Genomic DNA, 23,889 nt, shown 5'->3' with positions numbered 1-23,889 from the left:
TTTTTTTTAACTTTTCATTATTTAGCATCAAACCTGGAGGTGGTTCTGTTGAGATTTTTTTCTTTTAATCTGAATACTCTTATTTTTAGTTGAGCAGTAAACAGGCACATTATAGAGGTAGTTCATTTTATCTTGATGAAGACTGGATCAAATGCCATCCAGTCTTCCCACAATACTTATTTTTAGATCTGAGAGCTTGTGAAAGGTCTTCAGACAGACAAATACGTAACTTTGATTCACATTATACTATCAGTTTTTTAAGCAGGAGTTTACAATTGTTTCTCCTCTTTTAGAGATCTGCTTAAAAAGTACTGGAACCATATAGCACTTTGGATGTTTCAAAGGAAATTACAATTTCTAGAGATTGTCATTGTTGAAAAACATTAAAGGTCCCTTCTAATTAATGATCTACAAGTAGACATCTATTTAAAGAGAAGTTGATGTTTTTATTCTACTGTGGCTAATTAGTGATGATAATCAGATAATTTGTCAGCTTCTTTTTAATAGATTACACTCAATGTGGCAAAGAAAGGACAGAGCTGTTTTTCAAATTATTTGAAACTAAACTACTTCTTTATCTAATTTGATAGTTATACTTTATTCTTAAAGATACCTTGAGCTGTTTCTAGATGCAGGAGTAAAAATGTTTTGTCTGAGTCAACCCAGTGCAACTCCATTAGTTTCAAAGAAATTATCCCTGAGTTGTACTGATCTAAGAGACAGAAAATAGGATTCAGTGAAGAGTAAACATCTCTTTTAATAGCTTATTATTGTTCGAGATCCATTTTGAAGTCCACTTTCTTATGATAATGTTAATTTTATTAACTGCTTTTTGCTTCCTTAACTCAGCACACTTTTAAAACAGTTTAAGAAAATGAAGTTTAATGAGTAAGCATAGAAATGTTTAATGGAATGGATAGCCTTTAGCAGATTTCACAAGCTTCTACTGCTGGTTTCAAGGCTTTTAATGTTTTCTTTGTTTTGCAATGCTTAAAGTGGATTAGGGATCTAAGGATCACTGTTACAAGTTTTGTTTTGGATTAATGAAATGACATATAAGAGTTGACTGAAATTGTTCTACTTTTATGACCTGTTCTATTTTATGCTTTTAACATAAGTAAGTTATCTTTGTTTTACAATCAAGAAGCCAGATCTTCAGCAAAAGGGCACTGTTTACAGCAGCAGCGTGTCTGCCCAATTATTTTCTCGCTCAAGCAGGTCATGATACTACACCCTGCTGAGTCGAGCCAAAGAATGAGGGTCCGTTCCAATAGGGACTCCCTTTGATGGGGATTGCAGGCTCATGCTTTTGTGGAGTAAGAAGGACGGGTGTTTTAGTTGTGTTCTGCGGCATCTCTTTTAAAAAAAAAAAAAAGCATAGTCCACAAGATATCCCAGGAACGGATACATTCACTGATACATTTGGAATCTAGGTAATGGTTTTTATCTTCAGAAACCATTGTGCACATTATCAACTCAGATAAATACCACAGAGAGTTTAGTTTAGTTTGATGAAGTATAGTGCCTGCAGAACTGGAGTACATACATATATCAATAATCCTCCTCAGTTTTGCCCAGAAGAAAGAAGTTTACAATGTAACGTTCACATCATTCAACACCAGTGGGAGACCTCATTTAGCTCTGATCAAGCCCATTGTTCATACCTTGTCTTCTAAGGGTACAGTTTCATGAGAATTGATGAACCAAGTGAATAGTTCACTGTTGCTGGAAGCAGGGGGCCCCATTCTCCTTCCCTCTCTTCTCCAATGTCCCATTCCCATGTTGCTGCCAGCCTTGAGTTCTCGCTGCTTGCTTTGTACTAGCACCACTGCTCATTGGACTTCTCTGTGAGCTGCTTTCACTTACAAACCTGGAGGAAAACTAAACCAGGTCTAGGGAATTAGGTGGTTTCCTGATGGCTTAGTGATTTAGAGCAACAGGCAGAAAGGTCTGGTAGTTACTGGAGTGTGGAAAAGAAAGTGAACCTTGGCATCAAGTGGGAGAAAGAGAGGAACTGGAAAGAGGGAGAGAAAGAGACACCCCTTTTTCCTATGGTAAGTTAGTGGGTTGACTCAGCTGGTCATACAACCACTGCTTAATGCCACTGCAAAGAATGTACAGGAAATGCTTGACTAGCATGCTAGTTACAAGAGGGGTCCCATCAGGGCTATAGTGAAGCAATGTTAGCACTGCAGGAAACCCTTTTGTAAAGTTGCCTGGTGTAAACAGATGGCTTGACTTGAATGGGACTGCTCACGTGTTCACTTTTGAGCAGGATTGTAGGGCTATTCTCAACCTGCAATGCAATAATTGAGTTGGACGATAACCAAGCACATGGAATGCTGCTGCAGTTTTTACTGACCTTCTAGCTGTGTTAATAAAAATAACTTTTACTACTGCGAGGTCTAATAGGTTTTTAAACCATTTCATGTGAAACAAATGAGCTCCAGTTTGCGTCTGAAATGAGTGACAAAGTTTGTGGTGTCTTCCATATGAATATACGAGCTGTTTTCATTAGCTTTGCAGTTTTTACTTTTCTGTATGAAGTCAGCCACAGAATGCACTTTAAAACCTCACTGAAAATGAATTTTTGTTCTTAGTATTTTGTAAATGTAGCAAAGTACTAAAATGCCTTTTATTACCTCTGCAGTACATGAAAGGTATTTAGTGGAGTAATTAAACTGCGTCTACTTCAGTTGTTAATCTGAGCCTTGACAAATTTCTGTTGGCTGAACCAATAGGAAATCTGAACAGAGCCTCAGACGTAGCTCAGTTGTGGCCTGTCTTTTTGCTCAGGCAGGCTGGCCATCTGCTTCACTAGGAGCTCTGCCTGAGTAAAGAGGGCAACAATGACAATCAGGCTCCTTTGTCACTTGCAGAAGTGATATCCTGTCATGGAATTTGTGTTCTAACTGTAGGCAATTGAAAAAAATGATGATTTAACAGTGGAAATGCAAAAACACTGTTTTTACCAGCTTTTATTAGGTTTGCAGTTCTTAACTTTATTAAGCCTGCTACAGAATGCATTATAAAATTGTTATCTTACAGTGAAAATACCAAAAAAAGAAATCTTTAGAACTGTACTTTAAATCCTCTAGAAACTTGGGTATCTCTTGGATTTGTCTGAGGAAAAAAGAGACTAAAAGACAAATAGTTAAATTCAATAAAATAATGAGTAGCAAAATTTAAATTGATTAAGAATGAGGTAAAAGCTCCAACCTTGACAAAGTACTTTATCCATACTAAGACTTTATGACCTATTAGGTAATACAGACCATTCCTCCCTGGTTTTTGTTTCATTTTCTAAAGAAAAGATGCAATCGACTGCTGTTTTGTTTTTTTTTTTTTAAGATGTGCAATATTTTTTAACTTGTTGGCCCATTTAACTTTTCTGATAGGGGTCGAGAATTCTGACAGACTTAAATCTGAAGAAATTTCATAAGGTAGCAGAGAGAGAGAGAGACAAATTATCACCCTGTTAAGGGAAAATCTTGGTCATTAAACATTCAATATGGAGATACTGACTCTGTGGCCAGCAATATACCAGGTGTGGTTGCAATCTTCTTCATAGCAGGCATTTTTAAACAGTGATGGAAACTATTGCTATGAGGAATGGATTACAACTTAGAGGTTGCAAGCCTGTAGGCAAATGCCTGCAGTTCTGTGAGCAGTTATTTGTATGTTGTGTGCTACCACTGTGTATGGTGGGAGACAATGTGTGCCTTTCCTGTGGTTTTGTGCACTTGCTTCTAGATGTAAGTACATAGTGCGCTGTACTTGTATGCTGTTGCATTTCCAAGGGTGCGGCATGTGTAGGGCTTATCCAGCTACATAAGTTAGAGCGGAAGACCCTTCTTCCCTACTGTCCACCTCTGTGCCTGGAATGCTGCTTAGAGTAGCTAGCTAATGTAATTTAAAGTGTATCTTAAAATATTATACCTAGCACCCACCAATGAAGGGAAGTAGCAGCAGAATTAAGCATCCTTAAAAAATCCAAATGGGTGAGTAAATCTGACATTTGTAGAGTTTGGCTGGTTAGGGGAGATCTAAGTAAAATGCTTCCATTGGGGCTGACAGGAAAGGTAATGTTTCAGTGTGAGATGATATTTCTTGTATTTGTCCTCTTTTGATGAATTCAAGGACTTCATCTTTTTAATTCAACAAACTCAGTAGTATTACTATTTGGGTGAAGGGATTTTTTTAAAAATTATTTTTTAAACTGAAAACTATAAATGAAATATGCCACGTTTAAAAATGAAATAGCCAAAGGATGATTTAATTCTTACAGTTCATTTTCAGCTCTATTAAGATAAAGTTGCGTTTTGTGTGAGCGCATTGGGCAACATTGTTGTTTCAGTTCAGGTGATCCTTCCTTTACTCAAGCCTGCCTTAGCACATGGAATTTCCTTTTTCGAGAAGCTTGATAAAGAGTGACCAGCCATAGCTATTAGCTGCTAGCTGAAATTGAGTCACTTCTGAGTAAGGGAGAAATGTGATGAGTGTCAATGCATCCGAAGAAATATATGCAGTTCCTAATGTCAAGGGCAGTAGTACATTAGCATTAGAACATCTATCTATGCACCCTAGATGCTTCTAGCATATGATCTCTCTATTCTGTACTGACACTTCAGTTTTTCAGCTTTTCTGAAAATGTTCTCACATTTAGTTCACAACAAGTAACCATCACTATTTTTGAAGCGCAAAATCTTGACTAATACCCTGTGAAGCTTTGGGATACAGCTTAAATTGTCTTTTTTATCTGGAGTCCCACTAGTTATGATGGTGCTAGTCAAGTAGTGAAGAATTTTGTTATAGGTATGGGTTCTGCAGTGGGAGGAGAGAAATCACTTTTGCTTTATGTGCTTACCGTATTTGTTATCTGTAAGGGAAGGTGGTTTATTTTTTGCATGACAAGTTTCATTTTTCATTTAATAACTTGTGATATAATATTTCAGTAAGGTTTATGATATGGCAAAGTGTTATATGTTGCATAGCAATTTTCAATCTAGCAATAATACATAAAAAAATATGAAAAAATCACACAATTTCACTGTCACAAACTGGATTGGAAGGCTCTCACTGAGGTTAATTCCTAGTGCTACAATGACTCATCAGCTTTCAGGAGAGCATGACTGAGTTGAATGCGGCTCACCATCTCAGCATGGGGTCTAATTTTGAGAACAAACAGCACATTGGTTGGAAAATTTATTTAAAAAATGGTACAGCTCTCAAAATGAGAATAGCTTCCTGAGAAGTTTTATCATCTGCCACTGCATCTATTGGACTTTCTCAGTGGTATGTACTGTACATATTCTCTCTAAGTTGTGTAAGCACTTCTTTCTTAATTTTCCACACATTATGTAGTTGTAAATACTTCCTAGTCTTGAAGATTTTCCTCATTTGGTCATATTCCCCCCCTCACTATGTTACCCAATTGCTATTCTACAGCAGCCTTGGGGCCATTAGCAAGGTTCATTCTTATGAAAATGCTTGGGATGCTTCCTTCTGTGAGTAACTGGGGGTGTCTTTATTTCTACTGTGTTTGCTTGTTCTTCTTCCTCTTTATGTCATTTGGTCAATTAGAACAGATTTTTGCATATTTAATGTACCATTCATGAAAAAGAAGCTTCTGGGATTTAGGAGAGCTCAGATGTGTATGCTTCCCTAGAGATCCACAGTGATTGCTTCGTTTACCCAGCTAACACAATCACGATTGATTTATGTGGATTAAGACACCTAATACCAAGACAACTGGTAGAAGTTACCCAATTTAGTTCTTTACATGTAATGTGTCTGAATTACATTTTTTATATTGTGAAGGTTAATCTTTCAGCACTACAAATACTAGTTCTCTTGAGTTTGGCCATACAGATAACAACTTCACTAAATTCTCTGAGAAAGGAGTACAAATAGTTTTTATTAGTCTCACCTTGGAAAATACTTTGTATACAGTTGGGGTTAAAGAAAATGTCCAACAAAATTTAATAGCTGATTCTCAGTTATCACTGAAGTACGACAAATTTGACAGTGACTTAAATGGAAGAAGGAAACCTAGTCTATTCAATATAAGGAATATTTACTTTATCAGTAGAAAGGAGTATCACCTCCTATCTATTAGAATTAACCCTTGCTTAAAAGGGTTATTTCTTATTCTTGCCTTGTTATAGGACTAAGAAGGTAGTAAAAGTTGATTTGTTGCTTTTTAAAAAGTATGTGAATTGAAGCAAGATTATAAAGGAACTTGATTTTGATTAATTTGCCTGTAGTACTGTATGATGGTAAAGATAGTATGGATATGTGCTGTTTGTGAACATATATGATAAATTGTCACGATATTAAATTTAAGAAGTTTGTGGGTTTTTTTTTTTTTAAATTTAGGAACAGTGTGAATAATTTAAAAATATTGTATATATTTTTTTTTATCTTTTTACTTTTTCCAGAATGGCTGCTTTTAAAGTGATCATGTAGAAATCATAGTTACTTTGTTCTGAATATCAGAGCTTTAAGAGAATAAAAAGATTAAAACGGAGAGGTTTTTTTCTAAGAGGTCCATATGTAGTTTATCAGAAAATTAGGAGCTTGTTTTCTTTATTCTTAGTTCCGGCTTAAAAAAATAATAGATTTGTTAAAAACGAATTTATACACAATTTCTATTTTTATGAGGCTGTTTGCATTCATTGCTTTTTCAATTAATAAAGCTAAGGTAAGGTGGAGAGGATGAGGATTATGAATATCTTTAACGTTGCTAGGAGGCATTTACAGTGTCATTCCTTTGAACTTGATGGCTGCAGGAGACTTGAACCCTTTTTTCTTTGCAGGAAAGCTTTCCTGCTTAGTTTCAGTAGATTAAAATCCTGAATTTCTTTAATTCTTGGGTTTATGTTGAGGCATTAGCAGAAATGAATCTATAGTCCTTTTATAACTGTATTAACTGAAAACATAATTTAGCATAGAATACACTAATTTTAAGTATTTGTTAAAAAGATTTTGCATGTGAGCATTATTAGAATGAGACTTGATGGTTTAGTTTTAACAATGGTTTCATCAGCTGACAAGTATCTGTGTGTGCAAGAACATGCAGACACAAAGCACAGAATATAATGTAGATTTTGCTGTTTTGCTGTTTCCATACTTCCTTTTTTTTTTTTTTTTTTTTTTTTACGACTTGGCAAGTGGTTTTGAAAGAGAAACCATAAAAATCTGCTGTTGCTGCAGTGAAACATGGTATTTCTTAGTCTCTACTGACAGATGAAATTTTCACTTTTGTTCTTGAATTTTAAGGTGCTTTTTATTAAAAACTAGTGAGTGAAGATTTAAAATGTAGGTATTGGGTTCTACTCTGACAGGCAAGACCCATTTATTATGGCTTTTGATACCCATCATTCCACTGAACTCAGGACGTGGTTTACTCAAAATTTCCTCTCTTGTGAGTATGGAATATCTACCTCATTCATCTGAGATGGAAATAGATTGTGCGTATTCAGACGGGCTTACAAAAACAAGTGATTAAAGATTAAACTGAAGTCTCTCTTCTGATTCCATTCCTCTCACCCTCCTGGTATCCGTTCTGTTTATAATCCAATAATATATAAAGTTCTACATGTGAGTGGATTTTTAGGGAGAAGGGCTAGAAGTATAATTTTCTGCTCTTTGGTGGAGCAAAAGCTATTTTATTCTTGTCATCAATAGGTTTCTGTTGTTTTTTGGGTAAGCTGTGCAACTGGGCCTTGGGAACCAAATCTCTTAGTCCAGTTAGCATCAGTGGAGAACCAGATCTGTTGCTTCAAATTCAGTCCTTTATCATTTCCACACCCCCACCCTGTAAAATAATCTGTAATAATCCATATGATTTGTGTACCAGAAGGTTTTCTAAAATGTCTGCATCTTTGCTTGGGGGCTAGGGAGTGCATAATAAAACAATCAAATTAAATAAACGAAGTACTTCTGCACATGCATCACATGATGTAGTTGGTATTTGGAAGAATAAATGGACTCAAAAACAGGGCAGACAACTTTTGTGAATAGCAGTGCGTTGATCGCTGTTAAACACCCTGGAGTTAGAGTTGGAGTCTCTGACTAGGAATCCTTCTAACACCGATTGGTAGAAGGTTGGAGGCCCCTCCATAGGAATGATCAAGGTGTGTGTGTGCCTTGTTTCCTCTGCTGCCTAATAAATATACCAGCAAAACTGGGTGTGCCTCTCATGTACTGTGACTTCCTGGAGTGCTGCTGGCGAAACAGTAGAATATGAATATGCTTTGGTGAAGGGAAGAACAGCACCATTTAGCCTTTGCTTGTTGACATTGCGGGCACCCAAGTGAGTTCAGGTGCCTATCATCTTTATGCTGCAAACTCTCTAGGGTATAACCCTTCTTTTTTTTTAGGTGTTTGTACAATGCCAAGGCACAAAAAGTCCTTGATCAACTACTGAGCCTGTAGATGCTGTTTTAGTACTAATAATTTTGTTACAATATGTAATTAGATGAAGATTCGGTAGTAGAAGTCCTATGCTTCCCTATTAACATTGTAACTCTGTCTCTCTGGCACTGCAGCCCTTCTGCTTCAGGTTGTACCTTGACTAGTTCCTGTACACCTATCAACCTGTACATGGAGATCTTGCAGTTGTATGAAGTGGATGCAAACTCACATTTGTACTGTCTTTTTGTTGATATTGTCAGTTAAAATTATTTGTCTAATATAATCTAGTTTAGAGACATGTAGATACAAAAGACATTCTGTGTTGCAAGGTCTTGAAGACTGAAGATAAATCTTGTGCGGCTTTCTGTAATACCTGTAAATGCTCGTGTGGTCTGTGTTTTTTTTTCAGCTGAGTAGTTTGTATGAAATATGATGGAGTCTGCAGAGTGTAGAAAGACTGAAAGTTAGATATTGTCTCAAGGTATATGAAATTTAGCATCATTTTATCGACTATTTTTCTTTATATTTTAAATAAACTTTGTTCATTTGCCTATTATAAGTGCTAGCAGAATACTACTTTTCAGTATCATAGGACATTTTACAATAATAAGCAAAGGTTTTTCCTGAACTGTGGTTTTTACTTCCTTCTTCATTAGTGTGGGGGAACAGAGATGGAATTTCCAGAGGTTCAGCTTTCCCTCCCTGAGCATTCCAAAACCTCGCGCTGTTTGACATGTAATTAAGCTAGGCAAAAATCTGACATCAAAGTGTATGGAAGGTGATTCTCCAGGATGCTTCTACCTGCAAGGCCACTGGAGTGGGCTGTTCTGTTTAGAGGCCGACTGGGAACAAAGAGCACCCTTTTTTGGAAGGCAGAAAGGGAGAAAAGAGAGCTTGTCTCTTGGTTTTTTTTTTGGTAAAATTTATGTGGAAGAGGCTTGTAATTTCAGTTCAAATGTACAGTTCGTTTGCACTTATTTGTTGAAAAACTGCAGATGTAGTAAAGGTGGAACTGTTCAGTTGAAAAAATACTGCCTTGAAGAACATTACTCTTTTAAACGCAAAAAATCTGTTGAGCGAGATGATTCCTGAAGTGTAAAGTAATTGCAGCAATGTAAGTTTCACTTCTGAATGGACAGTTTGAGAGTGGTACAATCTACCGCGGGCTTAATACATTCTTCATTATTTTAAATATTTCATTTAAGCTTAACTGTAGCAGAGGTGTTAGCAGTTCTTGAAGGTATTATGAGCATGAGGAAGAAAGAACGAATGAGGGGTTTTGGCCTAATCTGTATAGTCAGAATAGACGGTCACAGTGCCCTTAATCTGTGGATGACAAATGTAATTCAAAAGATTTGTAGTCAAAGTTAAAGGTATGAGGGACCTCAAGGTTGAATGAGCAGGTAAAAAAATATATGAAAAGAATGAGAAGAGAGTAGAACTGTTCAGAGAGGAACTGAAAGGAGTCTAAAGTAATGCAGAGTGGCAGGGAGTAAGGCAGTATTTTTTTCCACTATAAGCCAAATATAACATTCTGGTTTTAATACAAGAGCATTGAATTTAAGCTTTAATTCTCAATCTAAATATTTCTACACAAACATATTGGGGCAAATGAAGCACAAGAGGAGGTTGAGAGGGTGCAATGGACTGCCTTCCTATTGAAGACTAGCTTTATGTGTTAAACCATTGTGCTATGAAATGCCTGAAGCTATTAACCTCTCTCTCTTCTGCTAGAGTTCCATATGACTTATTGTGACATTGAGAAACATTCATTAGTGGTGTGAAGGTTGACTACCATCCTCTAGTGGCAGTGGGGTTTGTCTTTGGCAGTGGTTTAACTTAGGATACTTCATTCCTATACAGGCAACACTTGTTGTGCAGAACTTAAGGTAATTGTATTGAATAGTCCTTGTATTGCATGATTTCCTTTGGTAAAAAATTTATTTTTAATAAATTAAAAGCAAAAAAAAGAGGTATTTCATTTGGTTAGTGTTTTGCCTAATCTTTGCTCTGACAAAATCACTATTATGTTGCTTTATTCCAGTGGAAAATTACTACCTCACATCATCTTTGTGCAGGTAGCTTACTCAGAGCCAGTAATTCTTGTTTTTACCTGAGCAAATTGTGAATCCTAAACATCCACTCAGGAGTCTCTTATAAGAGAATCTCAGACCCAGAGAACCATGAGAAATGTAGTGACAAAGTTAGCATAAAGCCCAAAGATAGTAAGTATAGCAAGAAGGTTAGAAATAGTGCTTTGACCTATGTTTTTCCAGTGATGCTTCTGATCTTTGGTTTGCATTTTTCAGTACTAGACTGGTTTATATTAAAGATGATATCATAGATTTGTTTTTTCCTTGGTGTTTTCCTGAATATTGAGAAGTTGAAACAGATCTTATCTTTTGAAATTATTTTTGTTAATGCCCAGAGATTCTTCTTTATATATGTTCTGGTGTGATTCATAAGGTTTGCCATGTTTTTTTTAGTCCTTATTTTAGTAGTGCTTTAATCACAGTCAGAAGACTAAAACTGAATTGTAGTAAAAGTAGAGCAACACCAAAAATTCAGTCATTTCTGAATTTTGAAATTTCAAAAGTTGCCTAGATTCTTTTCTATTAGTAAACTTTAAGCATGACAGTGAAGACTAATTGTTTTACTACTGTTTTTAAACTCGGTGGTTATTTCCTCCAGGAATCCTGCTAACAGGATTCTGTTTGCCTGAAAGAGGTGTCTGGTTTTATCAGCATCTGTCAGAGTAAATCAGTATTTCTATGAAAATTAGCTCATTAGTATTAATTTTTGACAAAGTCTGACAGATTCATGAGCTGCCCTGCCATTTAAAAAAAAACAACCCAAAACTCTTATTGAAAGCAAAACCTTCCCTAAAATTACTAATGACTAATCCTTCAGTGAATCGAAGCTTCAAATAATGGCAATAAATGAGCGAATACCCCTTGTCTCCTGACATTCCCCACTCTTGCTGAAACTCTGGTGCTGCAAGCTCCCATTGCATAGCATATACCAGTGGAAATCGTTTTGGACTCCATATGCTTCCTCTGTGGATCGTTACTAGTCAGTATGAGTAATGCCTGCAACATTTTTACTTAAATTAATACTGTTAAAGTGTTTAACTTCATAGTAACTAAAGGACAATTCTTCAAATCTCATAAGTTTCTAGTACTTGTTTTTAGCAGAATATGTACAGTTAAGTTTTGAGAAAATGGTCTCTGTAGTTGTCTATAGTAACAAACCTGGTTATTACTGACATGTTTTTTTTTCTTTCATTTGGATGTTTCTACTGATTATTCGTAGCAGTAATGTTGTAATCATGCATCTTTGTCCTGATTACTTTCTCGTTTATCAAAGTTAGAATTGTTTTTGTTCACAGTTGGAACACAAGCTTTTTAGAACCTTCTTGAGAAGTGCCCTTGATACTGCAGATCACTGCTTCCATATTACTTATTTCAAAGATTGTCTTTTTAATGAATTAAGATCATTATCTGCTATGTAATTTTCTTTGTTCTAAAGATAATATAAAACAGTGATAAGTGAAATATCAGTCTTTTGTATTTTTTATAGGTGTTTCGGAGCTCTTTACCTTCAGTTATAAGTAAGCATGGAAGATAACATTTGAAATACCTGATGCCATAGTTAAATGAATTTTAACAGGTCTGCTGAAGAATTGTATAAACGGTTACTGATACAGCGCTTACTGTATGTAGGTGTGAGCAACTTAAACTATAATTCTGCAAAGTATTACAGAGTGTAGAACTGCGTGGTTTGCAGGTTTTCTGTTAACATTCAGTTACCATTTCTCATACTGTACAAAGGCTACTATGTTTATAATGCTTTCTAAAAAGTTTATCGGTGTTATCTCCTCATTTTTATCACTATAAGGGTATGTTCAACTATAGTAACTTAATACAAGATAGGCAAAATAAATTAGCAGTGTTGTACGTAGTGCTTGAAAGTTTATTGGCTAGTTATTATTTAGAAATAATATACAAATTGCTCATATTGCTTGTTTATAAGCATCTGCTTCATTAGAAATTCTAATCATGTGGATACAGATTTAATTCTGTATTGTAACTTCTTTTTAAGTAAGTGGCTATGAATATTCCAGTGGCTTTGAACAGCGATAATATACTAAATGTACAAGCAGATTTAGTATTTGCTTTGCATAGTAATTCCAATTGATAAACGGTGGTTTATGTGTTGTGTTTATTAGAGCTTTAACTGCTAATCTCATATGGATATGTTGCTTTGTAGGGCAAAATTCAGCAAGAGGGCCTGGGATTCCAGAATGAACTTGTACATTCCTTCAGGGCATTTTTGCAAGGGAGGTTGTTGTGCTTTAAAGGTAGTTGATAAGAGACCTGCACCACCAACCCCAGACCTGCACCACCAACCACCATCATGCATTAGTCTATAGAAGGTATTTGGGTGAACATACTCCTGTACCACTCCGTACCACCATTTATCCAAGTGAAATTTTTGACCATTTGCAGGATACGTTATAAATCAGGATGTCACTACCAGACAATCAGATTTGAACATTCCTTGCATAAAGTAGCTTGCCTATATCCCTTAGGAATACATCACTTAACTGTGTTTATGTGACAGTGTTGATATGCCTGGTTTTACATGAAAGTTAGGGTAGTGTGTTATTTATGTCATCATGAATTCAAAAAGTAGGTGGTTGTGCTTTATGTATACTGAGGTTATCTTCTCTGGACAAATCACTCAGAATAATTGAAAGATGTAGTTTTACCATATGGCTATTAATTAAATCAGGAAACAGGATTTTTTTTTTCTTCAGAGTTGGGCTTTACTACTACCTCGGGTTTTTTCAGTGTTCCCTTCTCTGAGGTGCTGACAACAGATTAACATGAAACAGCTCTGTTGAACCTAATTATGTTACAGTTCATTGTTTTTGGGACCTATAAAACTGTTCACTCCCTTTTTATGAGACTGTAGTCACAACGAAAGGCCATAAACAGTGCATTTTCTTTTTCCTACAGGACTGGAGATTTCATTAGTCGACTCTAATAAAGGCCTGATCCAGCTGCATTTACACCTCGGAATGAATGCTTCTTTATCAAGTCTTAATCCCTAGTAGGTCAAGGAGGAGGAAATGACAGCAGGATAGCTTTTGATCAGCCATAAATATCTGAAGCTTAATTTCTTTTAAATTGTTTGCTATTCAAATGTTGACTGAAGAGATGCTTTCCTGTACCTCAGAGGAAAGATTTTAAATAGTAGGGAATTATTAAAAAGCAAAACAAAACTGAGGTCTTTCTATACTTTCAAGCAGTCACTGCTGAAACAAGATTTCCACATCAGCTAAAGGGGATTATTATAATGATTTCTTTTAAATCCTCAGAGACTCTGGGGAGGACTAGTGTTTAGCATGTTTAGCCCTTAGAAATAATGTGGAAAATGATGCCCTACCTTTATTTAAGTCTATACTACTTGTGAATTTAAAATTCCTACTTTTCTGCTAAATAGGTTTCTGTAGTGTAGGTGCTCCTCTGAGACTTGTTTGGGTGTTTTTCCTTTTTTTTTGTGTAGTTTGTATAATATACAAATATTAAAATTATGGGAATTTTCTTGCAATTTAGTTGGGGAATGTCCTGTAAGATTTAGAGCTGATTCTTTTATTTTTTTGGTTGACTAGGTTTGTAGAGATCTTTTTTATATATACTTATTTATATTTTTGTATTATAGTCATATTATTTTCTCTCCTTTTCATGCTGTAAAGTGATGAATAGATTACAGCTGTTTGACAGGAGTGCACTCCACTGTCTGTTTTTGTGTGCTGGTACCGCTAACCTGCTTGTTACTTTGCTTTACCACAGGATGTGAGCGGGGGCAGTTTCGCTGTGGAAATGGTCGCTGTATTCCTGCAGACTGGAGGTGTGATGGGGCTAGAGACTGCTCAGATGATACAGATGAAGCTGGTTGTCGTAAGTGAAACAACTATAGAGCAACTTTTTGTAACATAAGAAATACTGAAATCCAAATGTGCTCAACTGTACCTGTGGTACAAGAATGAATATTGGAGGGGGAGGAAACTAGTTGTCTTGAGATGACTGCAGAATCTGCTTAAGAGTCATATTTCTTGAGTCCATTGGCTGTGGTCATCAGAAAATCAAGTAGTGCTCAACTTCTAACATGACTTAGCCTTCTGTTAAAAATCTGAGTATCCAATAATGCCATTTAATATGATGACTAATGTTCTAAGTAGATGTAGAGATATATTGTATTCTATTATTGCAGTAATCCTGAATATTGGATGTACACACAGCTACCATCAGCAACATTTGAGCTCCAAATCTTTGGATCTTTCATGCCCTAGACAACAAACTGTACCAAATGCACTTTACTAAGTAGAGTCTTGGTTAGTTGTCCAGAGTTGGTCGTGTTATCCTCAGTGCCAGCAGCTCAGGGACAGCAATTGCATTCAGATGGGCTGTAATATCTGTGCACAGAGATTCTCTCAAGTTAAGTGTTAAAAAGCTGTGAAAATGAAGAAATTCCCTCCACAGTCTGTTTTCAGGAACTCGCCTGTATTTTACCTTCTCGGTTCTAGTGTTCTTTGAGGTCTTGTTGGGCTGGTGCCATTATCAGCCCACTTACAGGTTGGGCTAGTTTTTGCCCCTCAGCTGATGGGGAGTGAGAAAGACTTATTTACGTTTCTTCTTTTCACACCGGATTGTTTCTTTGCTGCTTGACCCATATAATAATTGGAGGTCATTCACACAGCTCAGCAGTCTGATTTGTTGCTTAGCACTTTAGTTAGCTCCAAAAACCAGTGCAGTTCTGGATGAGGAATGCCTTAAATTGCCAAACCAAAACGGTGTTGTCCTATAGCTTGCTATTTTAGCTTAGTTCTGAACTGCAACTGGAAAGAAGTGCTTGGCCTTTGAACAAGGAGTGGGTAAAATTCACTTTGACTTTGTGAAAGATTAAAAAAAAAAGATTAAAAATGTGATGAATTAGGAAGATGAAAATTGAACTTTTCAGGTTTTTTTCAGTTAATTGTGCTTTTAAAAACAATATATTAAATGTGCAGGGCACGTAAGTGTCTGGGAAGATAGTTTTAAACTGTTTAAAACTGACCTAAGGTTAAAATTATATTACAAGATTATTCTTTGGTTCTTAAAACAGGAATTGAAAAAAGGTATGCATGAAGTGCGTTGTCTGTAGTACGTGATCGATTTTATCCCTGTAATTACTTTACCTCTAATGTAATTTTGTACTTTTCAACTCTAAATCTACAAAGTGATTTGATTTTCTCCCTTGATGCTTTGTTTACATTGGTGATTGTGCTTGCATATCATCCCATGAGCACAAAGTGTTTCTAGTTGACTTTCCTGTACTGCAAAAACATGATCCTGAGAATAAAGATGGTTAAGACCAGGGTCCTGACTACTGGACTGTGTTGTGCTAGTGATTCTTCCCAGGAGTCTTAACTAGGGATGAAGTAAGCTATAACACAGTTTCAATAATTTATTTTGATCTCTCTTTCTAATGGTTCCCTGTTGTTTGGCTATTTGAAAAGTACAGAGTGAAACTGGGACAACAACATTCAGATTGTTCTGACCCGACCCTCACTTTTGCCTCATGAATTCACAGAGAAGAGTCATGAGCTTGTTTTGAAAGACCTTCTTCCTACCAGAGACAGAGCACCTGAGGTGTGGGGAGAGCAATTGAACAGACTCCTGTGAGACTAGGGAAGCTAGCCTGACTCTATGTACAAGTGAACAAAGAGAGGTTCTGCCAAAGAGCAGTTCAAAACCTTAAGCTTTTGCTATGACTTGCCTTCTAGAGGAGCCTGTGTCTCCAGTGGAGGATACAAAACTGAAGATTCATATGCAGGAGTTCACTAAACTAAATTTTGCCTTTAGGCATCCTTTTGCTAGCCTACTTTCCCCTCCCTGCTCTGTCCACTTTCTTTGGGTTGTCAAATGCTTTGTGTGTTTAGTGGAAGTTAGTCAATTGACACTTGAACCTTAGGTCTTCTTTTCCCTTATTTAATTGTTTTCTTTGAAAGTGCTTTCCCAGATGTCTGTGAAATTACAATTTTTTTCATTGGTTACACTAGCACAACCTACCTGTGAGGGAAATCAGTTTCAGTGTCAGACTGATGGCGAATGTATCCCACGGTCATGGGTTTGTGATGATGAGGAAGACTGTGAAGATGGCTCAGATGAGCATCAACAATGTCGTAAGTGTATAAGTTCTAATGTTATACTAGTTTTGTGAAATAAGGTAATTCACATAGCAGCACATTGGAAACATACAGAAACAAGCCTCCTCTAAGTACAGCTTTTACCAGAAGAGTCTGTCTAAAGTAGTTTCTAGAAATGAAATAATCTGAAATCTGAAATAGATAAAATACAGAAAATATATCCAAAAAGACATCTCCAGGTCTTGAAATCCGAAAATTACTGATGTTTCAGTTAATTAAAAAAAGAAAAAAAGGAGAAAAATATACAGTGTGTATTTGTTTTATAGTTGATACAAAATTTAGTAGTTCCAAAAATGGTGAAATATACATAATACTCTGATGTCCAAACACTGTCTCAGTCACATAAAAGCTACTTTATTCATTGCATAACAAAATTCACACTGGCATCTCAGAATTATTAAAAAAAAGTTAATTTCTTTCTAGAAAATGTTGAAATTTATATAAAAAAGGAGGAATTGTCAGTCAATTGAAGTCAACATTGCTAAAAATTCTTGTACCATCTTCACTGATGCTATTTAATGGCATTATTATTTAAAATTACCAAAACCATTCTTTTTCATATTCAGATAGGAGAAATACCAAAAGTCCTGGTATGAAGTGGAAGTCTAGTCTTCCGTTATCATTTGGACAGCTTAAACTTAGGACATAATTCCTATTAGTATTCCACTTTTATATGCTAAACAGTGTATTAATCATGTTCAGATTGCTGTTCTAAAGTGTTTAATCTTCTCTGTATATTTTAGAGCAAAGAAATCATTTGACAGCCTAACTGCCATAGCCATAGGCTCTTTCTTTTTTCAGTATTGAGAGCAAGATCAGTGCTGATAATAATAAAATATGTTACTCTGATTTCTGAATTTCATGACTAAGCAGTTTAAGGGCTACATACAGTTAAGTATGTGCTGAAGTGATGAACAGTGAACCGAGGTGATTATTGCACCAAATTACATTCTCTGCTTTGTTGCATAAGATGGGAAGAGCAGGTGTTGTAGTGTTCTAAAGAATCAATTTCCTGCTACTTCTAGTATCAGAAGTTACTTTAAGTGATGAGGATGAGATTAATTTTATTTTCCTTTTGCTTCTATGTATAATTTTTGGATAACTTCTTTAAACTGAACAGCTCTGGAACTACTCACTAACGCCCTTGATTCTGGGGAGGTTCACAGGTTTAAGTTTTGGAAGGATTTTGCTCACAGACTTGGTTTGTGCTTTTATACCTTGATACTTGTTCCCACTGAGGATGGAAAAATTGAAACTAAGATTAACTACCTTTTGCTCCCCTCTTCCTCTGAGAAGGTGTCAGCACAACTGCTGGTTATGTTTTAACTGAGGAATCTGTAGATACAAAATACAAAATGAGCAACAACTCTGAGTTGACTTTTGAACTGGGTCATTGTAACATCATTCTCCATGTACTGGTTAATCATGAGTGTTAGTAACTATACAGTGTCCCTGTCCTGCTGCCGCTCTTTTTGAGTTATCTCCTGGTATTTGTCCTTGTTCTTCTAAAGGGACGTTTTATCTCTGTGCTTGGGAATCCTGGAGAAACTTGTCCTTCTTGAAAAGTTAAAAAATTTTCCTGAGAAAAATTACTGACAGCTCTGGAAGTCACACATGCAGAATTAAAACAAATTTGTTTTACTTTACTGTCTTGCTCTTATTTTTTCCTCGTGACACTAGTATCCCAATATCCCAGACACTGCTGACTGAAGAAGGACTAGAGAGCCGCTGTAAAGCAGCAGGCCAGATACCAGTGTATAGACTGGGATGGTGTTGAGATATAGCATGAGTCTGAAAGAAACAGATGTGCAGGTGGCAGAAGGGAGGAAAAGTTAGCAGTAATTTCACCCTTCACCTGTATCTTCACAGTTTCAATTAATTTGCCTAGGAGGAACACGGAGTTTCATTTAGCTGTAGTGGAATCAATATGGAATTGCACAGTTTGATGTGGTTGCTTTTCACTGACACAGCTGTCAGGAGAAGAGATATAATCATTCTTCATCTTCTATTAGTTATGAATGTAAAATATTCCTGACTGTTGATGTCCTGGCTGTATTAGAACGCAGTACCTTACCTCCAGCTCTGCTGTGTTTCCATTGTGGTATTCTAGTTGACCAAATAATTTACAGTTACTGACAGATTTTGACCCAGTAAACAAAATAATAGAGAAAACTTTAAAGCAATGAGAACTGGCAATTTTATCTCTTAAGCAGAACAATTATAGGGAGGTAATTTTTAACCTAGAGGTCAAACCCTTCAGTGGAGAAAAGAATTGACCTTGCAGGCTACAGAAGGCCTCATAGAGCTATGTTACCTGCCATGTGCTTGTCAAGTGTTCTTTAATCTCCTGGAGTACACAAAGGTAGAGAGGGAGACAGTCTTATGCTAGTATTTGTGAGAAGGGTGGAGTAGTTAAAGAGGAAGGGGGGAAATATTTTTCTGCATAAAAAATCTTGGTTGATGGAAAAGACTGATTGAGTGCCTGTTTCTTGCAGCGGGAAGGACATGCTCAAGTCAGCAGTTCACGTGTTCAAATGGACAGTGTATCCCGAGTGCATACTGGTGTGATCGAGTAAAGGACTGCACTGATGGAACAGATGAAAGAGTCTGCCGTGAGTCTTAACTCTTAGCACTAGATCTGGTTTCATCTCATCTCTCTGTGGCATTTTAATAAATTTGGAAGATTAGGGGGCTTGTTGATGGACAGGATGACCACAATATGCTTCTTGTTATAAGAGTTTAATTTCAGATTCTTTTGTGTAGTAGAGCTGATGTTCTGATACAGATCCATTATTGCAGAACTCAAATGCAAACTGCTACCATAGGATCAAGACTTCTTGTTTGTCATTGTCTGAAAGATAATTAATATTGCATTGCAAAAAACCAACCATGTTTAAATGGCTTAAAGCCTTGGGAGACTCGGAGTTAACTTTGCCAAATTTTTTTGTATTCTTTTTTCCATATTCCTTATGAAACCAGTCATAACTATAACCTGTATAGAAAAGCAGAATTTGACCCTAAATCACTTCTTTGAGGGACTCTGACCCTTCCAAAAGCATATGTAGACTAGACTGCAGTTTCCCATGGAGATGAAGCAGCATTGGATCATATTATATTCAGATAAGCTGTTTATATTGTGCCAACAAAATGCAGATGGACAAGTAGTTTTTTTCAGTCTAACTTCCCCAGAGTTGAGGCTGCCTAACTGTCTGGTGACAGCCTCCCTAGATCCTGGCCTAGGTTGAATACTGATGGAAAGGACAGCTGGCTGCAGAATAGAGGCCATGTTTTTCAGAGGTGTTTTTGCCTAATACCTATGCAACAGTGTGTAACAGCATGTCTGTTCATTGTTAGTATTAACGAAAAGCTTTACACGTTTCATGAGTGACATGTAACATATGAGCTGCTATTCCAGCTCTTAGAACTCAGTGTACCTTTGGGAAAAAGACATAAGTGTAAACTTCGCTCAGAACCAGACCCAGAGTGGGAAGTGGGGGAAGAGGCTAGGATGCTAAGGAATGGATAAAGCAGCAAGAAATAAAATGTCGTTAATGGCTGCTCTTAGAGGGGAAAAAGGGTATGAGCACATCCTGTGTAAAGGAAAACCAGCGTATTACATGATCAGCCAGCTGCTAGTATGTTTTAACCCTGACTCACAAGTGGGTAAAATGTACACTCTGTAGAATGAAACATGATTAGAACTGTATGGTACTCTGCAATAAAAGGTTGCTGAGACAGTCATCTTGGAACTTTTCCAGGTGGTAGACCCACAGACAATTCTGAAGTCACTAACACAAATGGCTAAAAGCCAAGATCCAAAATACCCCATATCATTGCTGGAAGAATATCTTCTGTAGCTTGGCATTTTTTTGTCTTAAAGTTTAGAGGAAGAAAAGAGATTGGTAACTTAATTTAGCAAATCTATGATACATTAAAAAAAATCCTGAAGAAAATATATTTGTTTAAAAAGTGTATTATCTGTGAATTAAAAAAGAGGAACTGCTCAGCACCTCTGAGAAATCTGTGAGTAGTCATTGAATACAGTGTGGAACAGCCAGATGAAATGGTATGATCATTATAATGCAGTGAATCTGTGGCAGACTGGGGGTGGAGTCCTAAAGACAATACTCACAATTCTTTCTTCAGACTAGAAGCCTCCATGATGTTTGAAAATGGAAGCGCACATTTTATTTCATGTTTGGCATTCTCAACTAAGTAAATTAAAAAGGAAGTTTGGAAAGGGGCCTCTAGATACCTTAACAGTAGCTCTCTACCACTGTGTGGGAAACCCAGTCATTGCTCCATCAGCCAGTAGGCCCCACACTGTTGTGAAGGCAGCATATTTAGTCCCAGGGAGAGAGACTGCCTCACATCATTCAACAGTGTCTACTCTGGTTTATTAGAATATGTGTTGACAGTCCCTCTAAGACAGAAGAATGACTGTGACCTGAACCATTGAAAGTAGGAGTGTTGGACTAGTTTAAAGAAATGTGATGGTGCTGAAGACAAGAGAATCAAGAAGAAAGTAATGAGAAGACGACCCTTCCAGAAAGGCTGGTTAATTTTATTGCCTCTCTGTCTTTGCAAATGTGGAACTTTAAACAGAAGCCATAAGATAAAATTAATAATTTGGTGATTTTATGATTAACTATACAGTAGAGATTAGTGTAAGTGTTAGATTTTACTGTTTTGAAGCTGATTCTAATACTTGCTCTGAATATTAATTTTTCCCACTTTGATCCATTTCCTTTTCCACACTATCTGATATAAACAAATATAAGAGGAATATGACAATTTTGACCTTTCCTTTGTCGTTATTTTTCCCTTATTTAATTTACATTAAAAGGTTTCATAAATAAAAATGAAACATCCATGAACAATGGAAGAAAAACTATTTAGAATTGATTCTGGTATTTCACGGAGCATAACAAAATGCAAATTGACCATGTCCATTTACTTACGGGTTGTACTCACTGATCTGTTTGGAAGCAGATTTAGATTGTAAAGATGATAAAGTTTTGTTGCTGAATAATTTACGTTATTTAAGAAACTAGTCAAATGCAAAATGTCACCAATATGAAGTAGCTCAGCAGTTAAACACATAAAAAAATAGAACAGAGGAATTCAAAGCCTTAGTCCATTTTACTGCTAATGGGATTAACAGCAAGGGAAATCTACCCATGCAGAGGCTAAGATAAACATCAGAACAATGTTTCAGCTACAGGTCATGTAATTAGTGCACTGAAGCCATTTTAATTTCATAAAATTGTGGGTTTTAATTTTCTTAAAAAAATATATATATCAGATTGTTTTTCCAGCTTTTTAAATAGTCAGCAGCTAGGAAATACTTCCATTTTAAAACTTTTGCGTGAAATGGCAGGCTGTTTGGGGTAGCAAATACTTTTTGGGAGTAAGCAGCCAATACTGGCATCATTTTTCTGTGTTACGTACTTTATTTTTTTCAGTTAAAAGTAGAATTCTCTCTCTTGCCTCAGCTTCGTAGGTGAAAAATGAAAATCCCAACCATGTTCATTTTACTTTGCTGTGGCTGACAGAATAACCTTCCTGGATACAGCTCTGGCAACCGAGCACTGCACTAAGGCCATGAGGGACGAAAGGGGAAGTATTTTAAAGACATCTTGTTTGAGGCAGCTGGACTGAGTTCAGGCACAGAAACTCTGGATTTTTTATTCTAATTTTGATGTTTGGTTGCTGCCATGGATCAACTACCTAACCTGTTAATTCCTGCCTCTTGTTTGCTATGGCAAATAGCTGTTGTGGTCAGGAAGTGGGCAACCAGGTCTGGTCTGGGATGAATTTGCAGAGATCAGGGTGAAAGTGGACAAAGATCAAGAACTGCAGAGATCATAAGGGGTGTAGTCCAAGAAGGAAGATAAGGGCTATGGTCAGAGGCTAATGTTCTTGATGTTGGACAAATTACATGTAACAGCTACAGGACAAAGCAGAAGTTCAGGCTGAAGGAAGTATCCACACCAGAGAGAGTTTGGGACAGGGAAGAAGCAAAACTGGAGCAAGGTAAAGAAGGCAGTCAAAGACTAGAGTGGCAGGGATCAAAATCATGAATGAAGGCCAGGAATGAGGGTCTGGTCAGTCTGCCAGGTCTCAAAGCATCTCTAGTATGAACACTACCCAGTATCATGTAGGACTGTTGGGCTTGGGGTAAGTCCTCCTCCTGATGTCTCTGATAGGCTATGAGCTGTCTGGGCGATGATTTGCCAACTGTAAGGTGGTGACTCTTGGCAGCAAGTCAAACTGTTTTAATTAATTTTATTTTGTAAAATGTTTTGAAATGTTGCTGCAATAAAAGAATGGCACTTGAAAGTAGGAAATTGCCCTCCTTTTTTTTTCTCCTTCTTGTAACATGGGTTAGGGTTGCAGAAGGTTATACTTCCTGACTGTGTGACAGAAATCAGTGTCTGCTGAATCAAATACCAGTTATGAATGTTTCCTGTTATGGTTTTTGTATGGATTTGTTTCCAGCTTGCAGAACAAACGTGTTAGGCAGAGAGCAAAATAATGTAGGTTTAGCAATTCCTGTGGCATAGCTTTCAAGCATCTTCCACATGCGTATGTTGAAACATGCCATTTAAATGTGTTTGCAACTGTTGCCCCAAAACAATTCATGGGTTACAAGGAGCAAGGTGCCTCATCTGTCGTTTGTGCTGATGTTTGCCAGTTGTTTATATTTTGCAACTGAAGTGCTAGCATACCATGGGGAGACAGATCATGGAGTAGTATTTTGGCTAAGAAAAAATGTCTGAGTGGAAGAGGAGAGAAAGAAGAGCTCCCTTTCTTCCTGAGCACTGGAATGAACATGGCTGGATTTCCCTGTTTTCACAAAGCTCGTATTATAGAATCGTAGAATCGTTATGGCTGGAAGACACATCAAAGATCACCTACGAACTGTGGTTGCTAGGAATAGATCTCTTTTCAATTTTCTGTAATTAGCCAAAGGTTCTTGAGAGGAAAAGATAAAAGAAACAATGTTTATGTTGGAGCCTTGTTACAAGTAAAAGCAAGGTGAAAGAAAACAGTGTTTATACTTTGTGTCCCTTCACTTTCTCTCCTAATCCAATGTTCAGTCTTACACTATCTCCTTTCACACTCTCTTCTTGTACAGCTGTATTCTCAGACCTCCATAGATGCAAACTACCTACCTTCTTGTCCTTTTAACTCAGAACCTTATCCTTCCTTTT

At 36.7% G+C, this 23,889-nt stretch overlaps 1 protein-coding gene across 1 annotated transcript in view; it reads left to right on the top strand.

The window, feature by feature from the left end:
• The window catches only part of LOC104162316 (low-density lipoprotein receptor-related protein 2-like), a 41,662-nt gene that overhangs the window by 5,049 nt on the left and 12,724 nt on the right, over positions 1–23,889 (top strand). The window contains exons 2-4 of the mRNA XM_009701017.1: positions 14,277–14,384; positions 16,526–16,648; positions 19,168–19,284. Coding sequence (XP_009699319.1) covers positions 14,277–14,384; positions 16,526–16,648; positions 19,168–19,284 — 348 coding nt within the window. The remainder of the gene's footprint in view (positions 1–14,276; positions 14,385–16,525; positions 16,649–19,167; positions 19,285–23,889) is intronic.

The sequence above is a fragment of the Cariama cristata genome, unplaced genomic scaffold, assembly GCF_000690535.1.
Source record: "Cariama cristata isolate BGI_N322 unplaced genomic scaffold, ASM69053v1 scaffold38545, whole genome shotgun sequence".
NCBI classification, from domain to species: domain Eukaryota; kingdom Metazoa; phylum Chordata; class Aves; order Cariamiformes; family Cariamidae; genus Cariama; species Cariama cristata.
The sequence above is the reverse complement of the archived record's forward strand: the minus strand, read 5'-3'. Positions and strand labels throughout refer to the sequence as shown.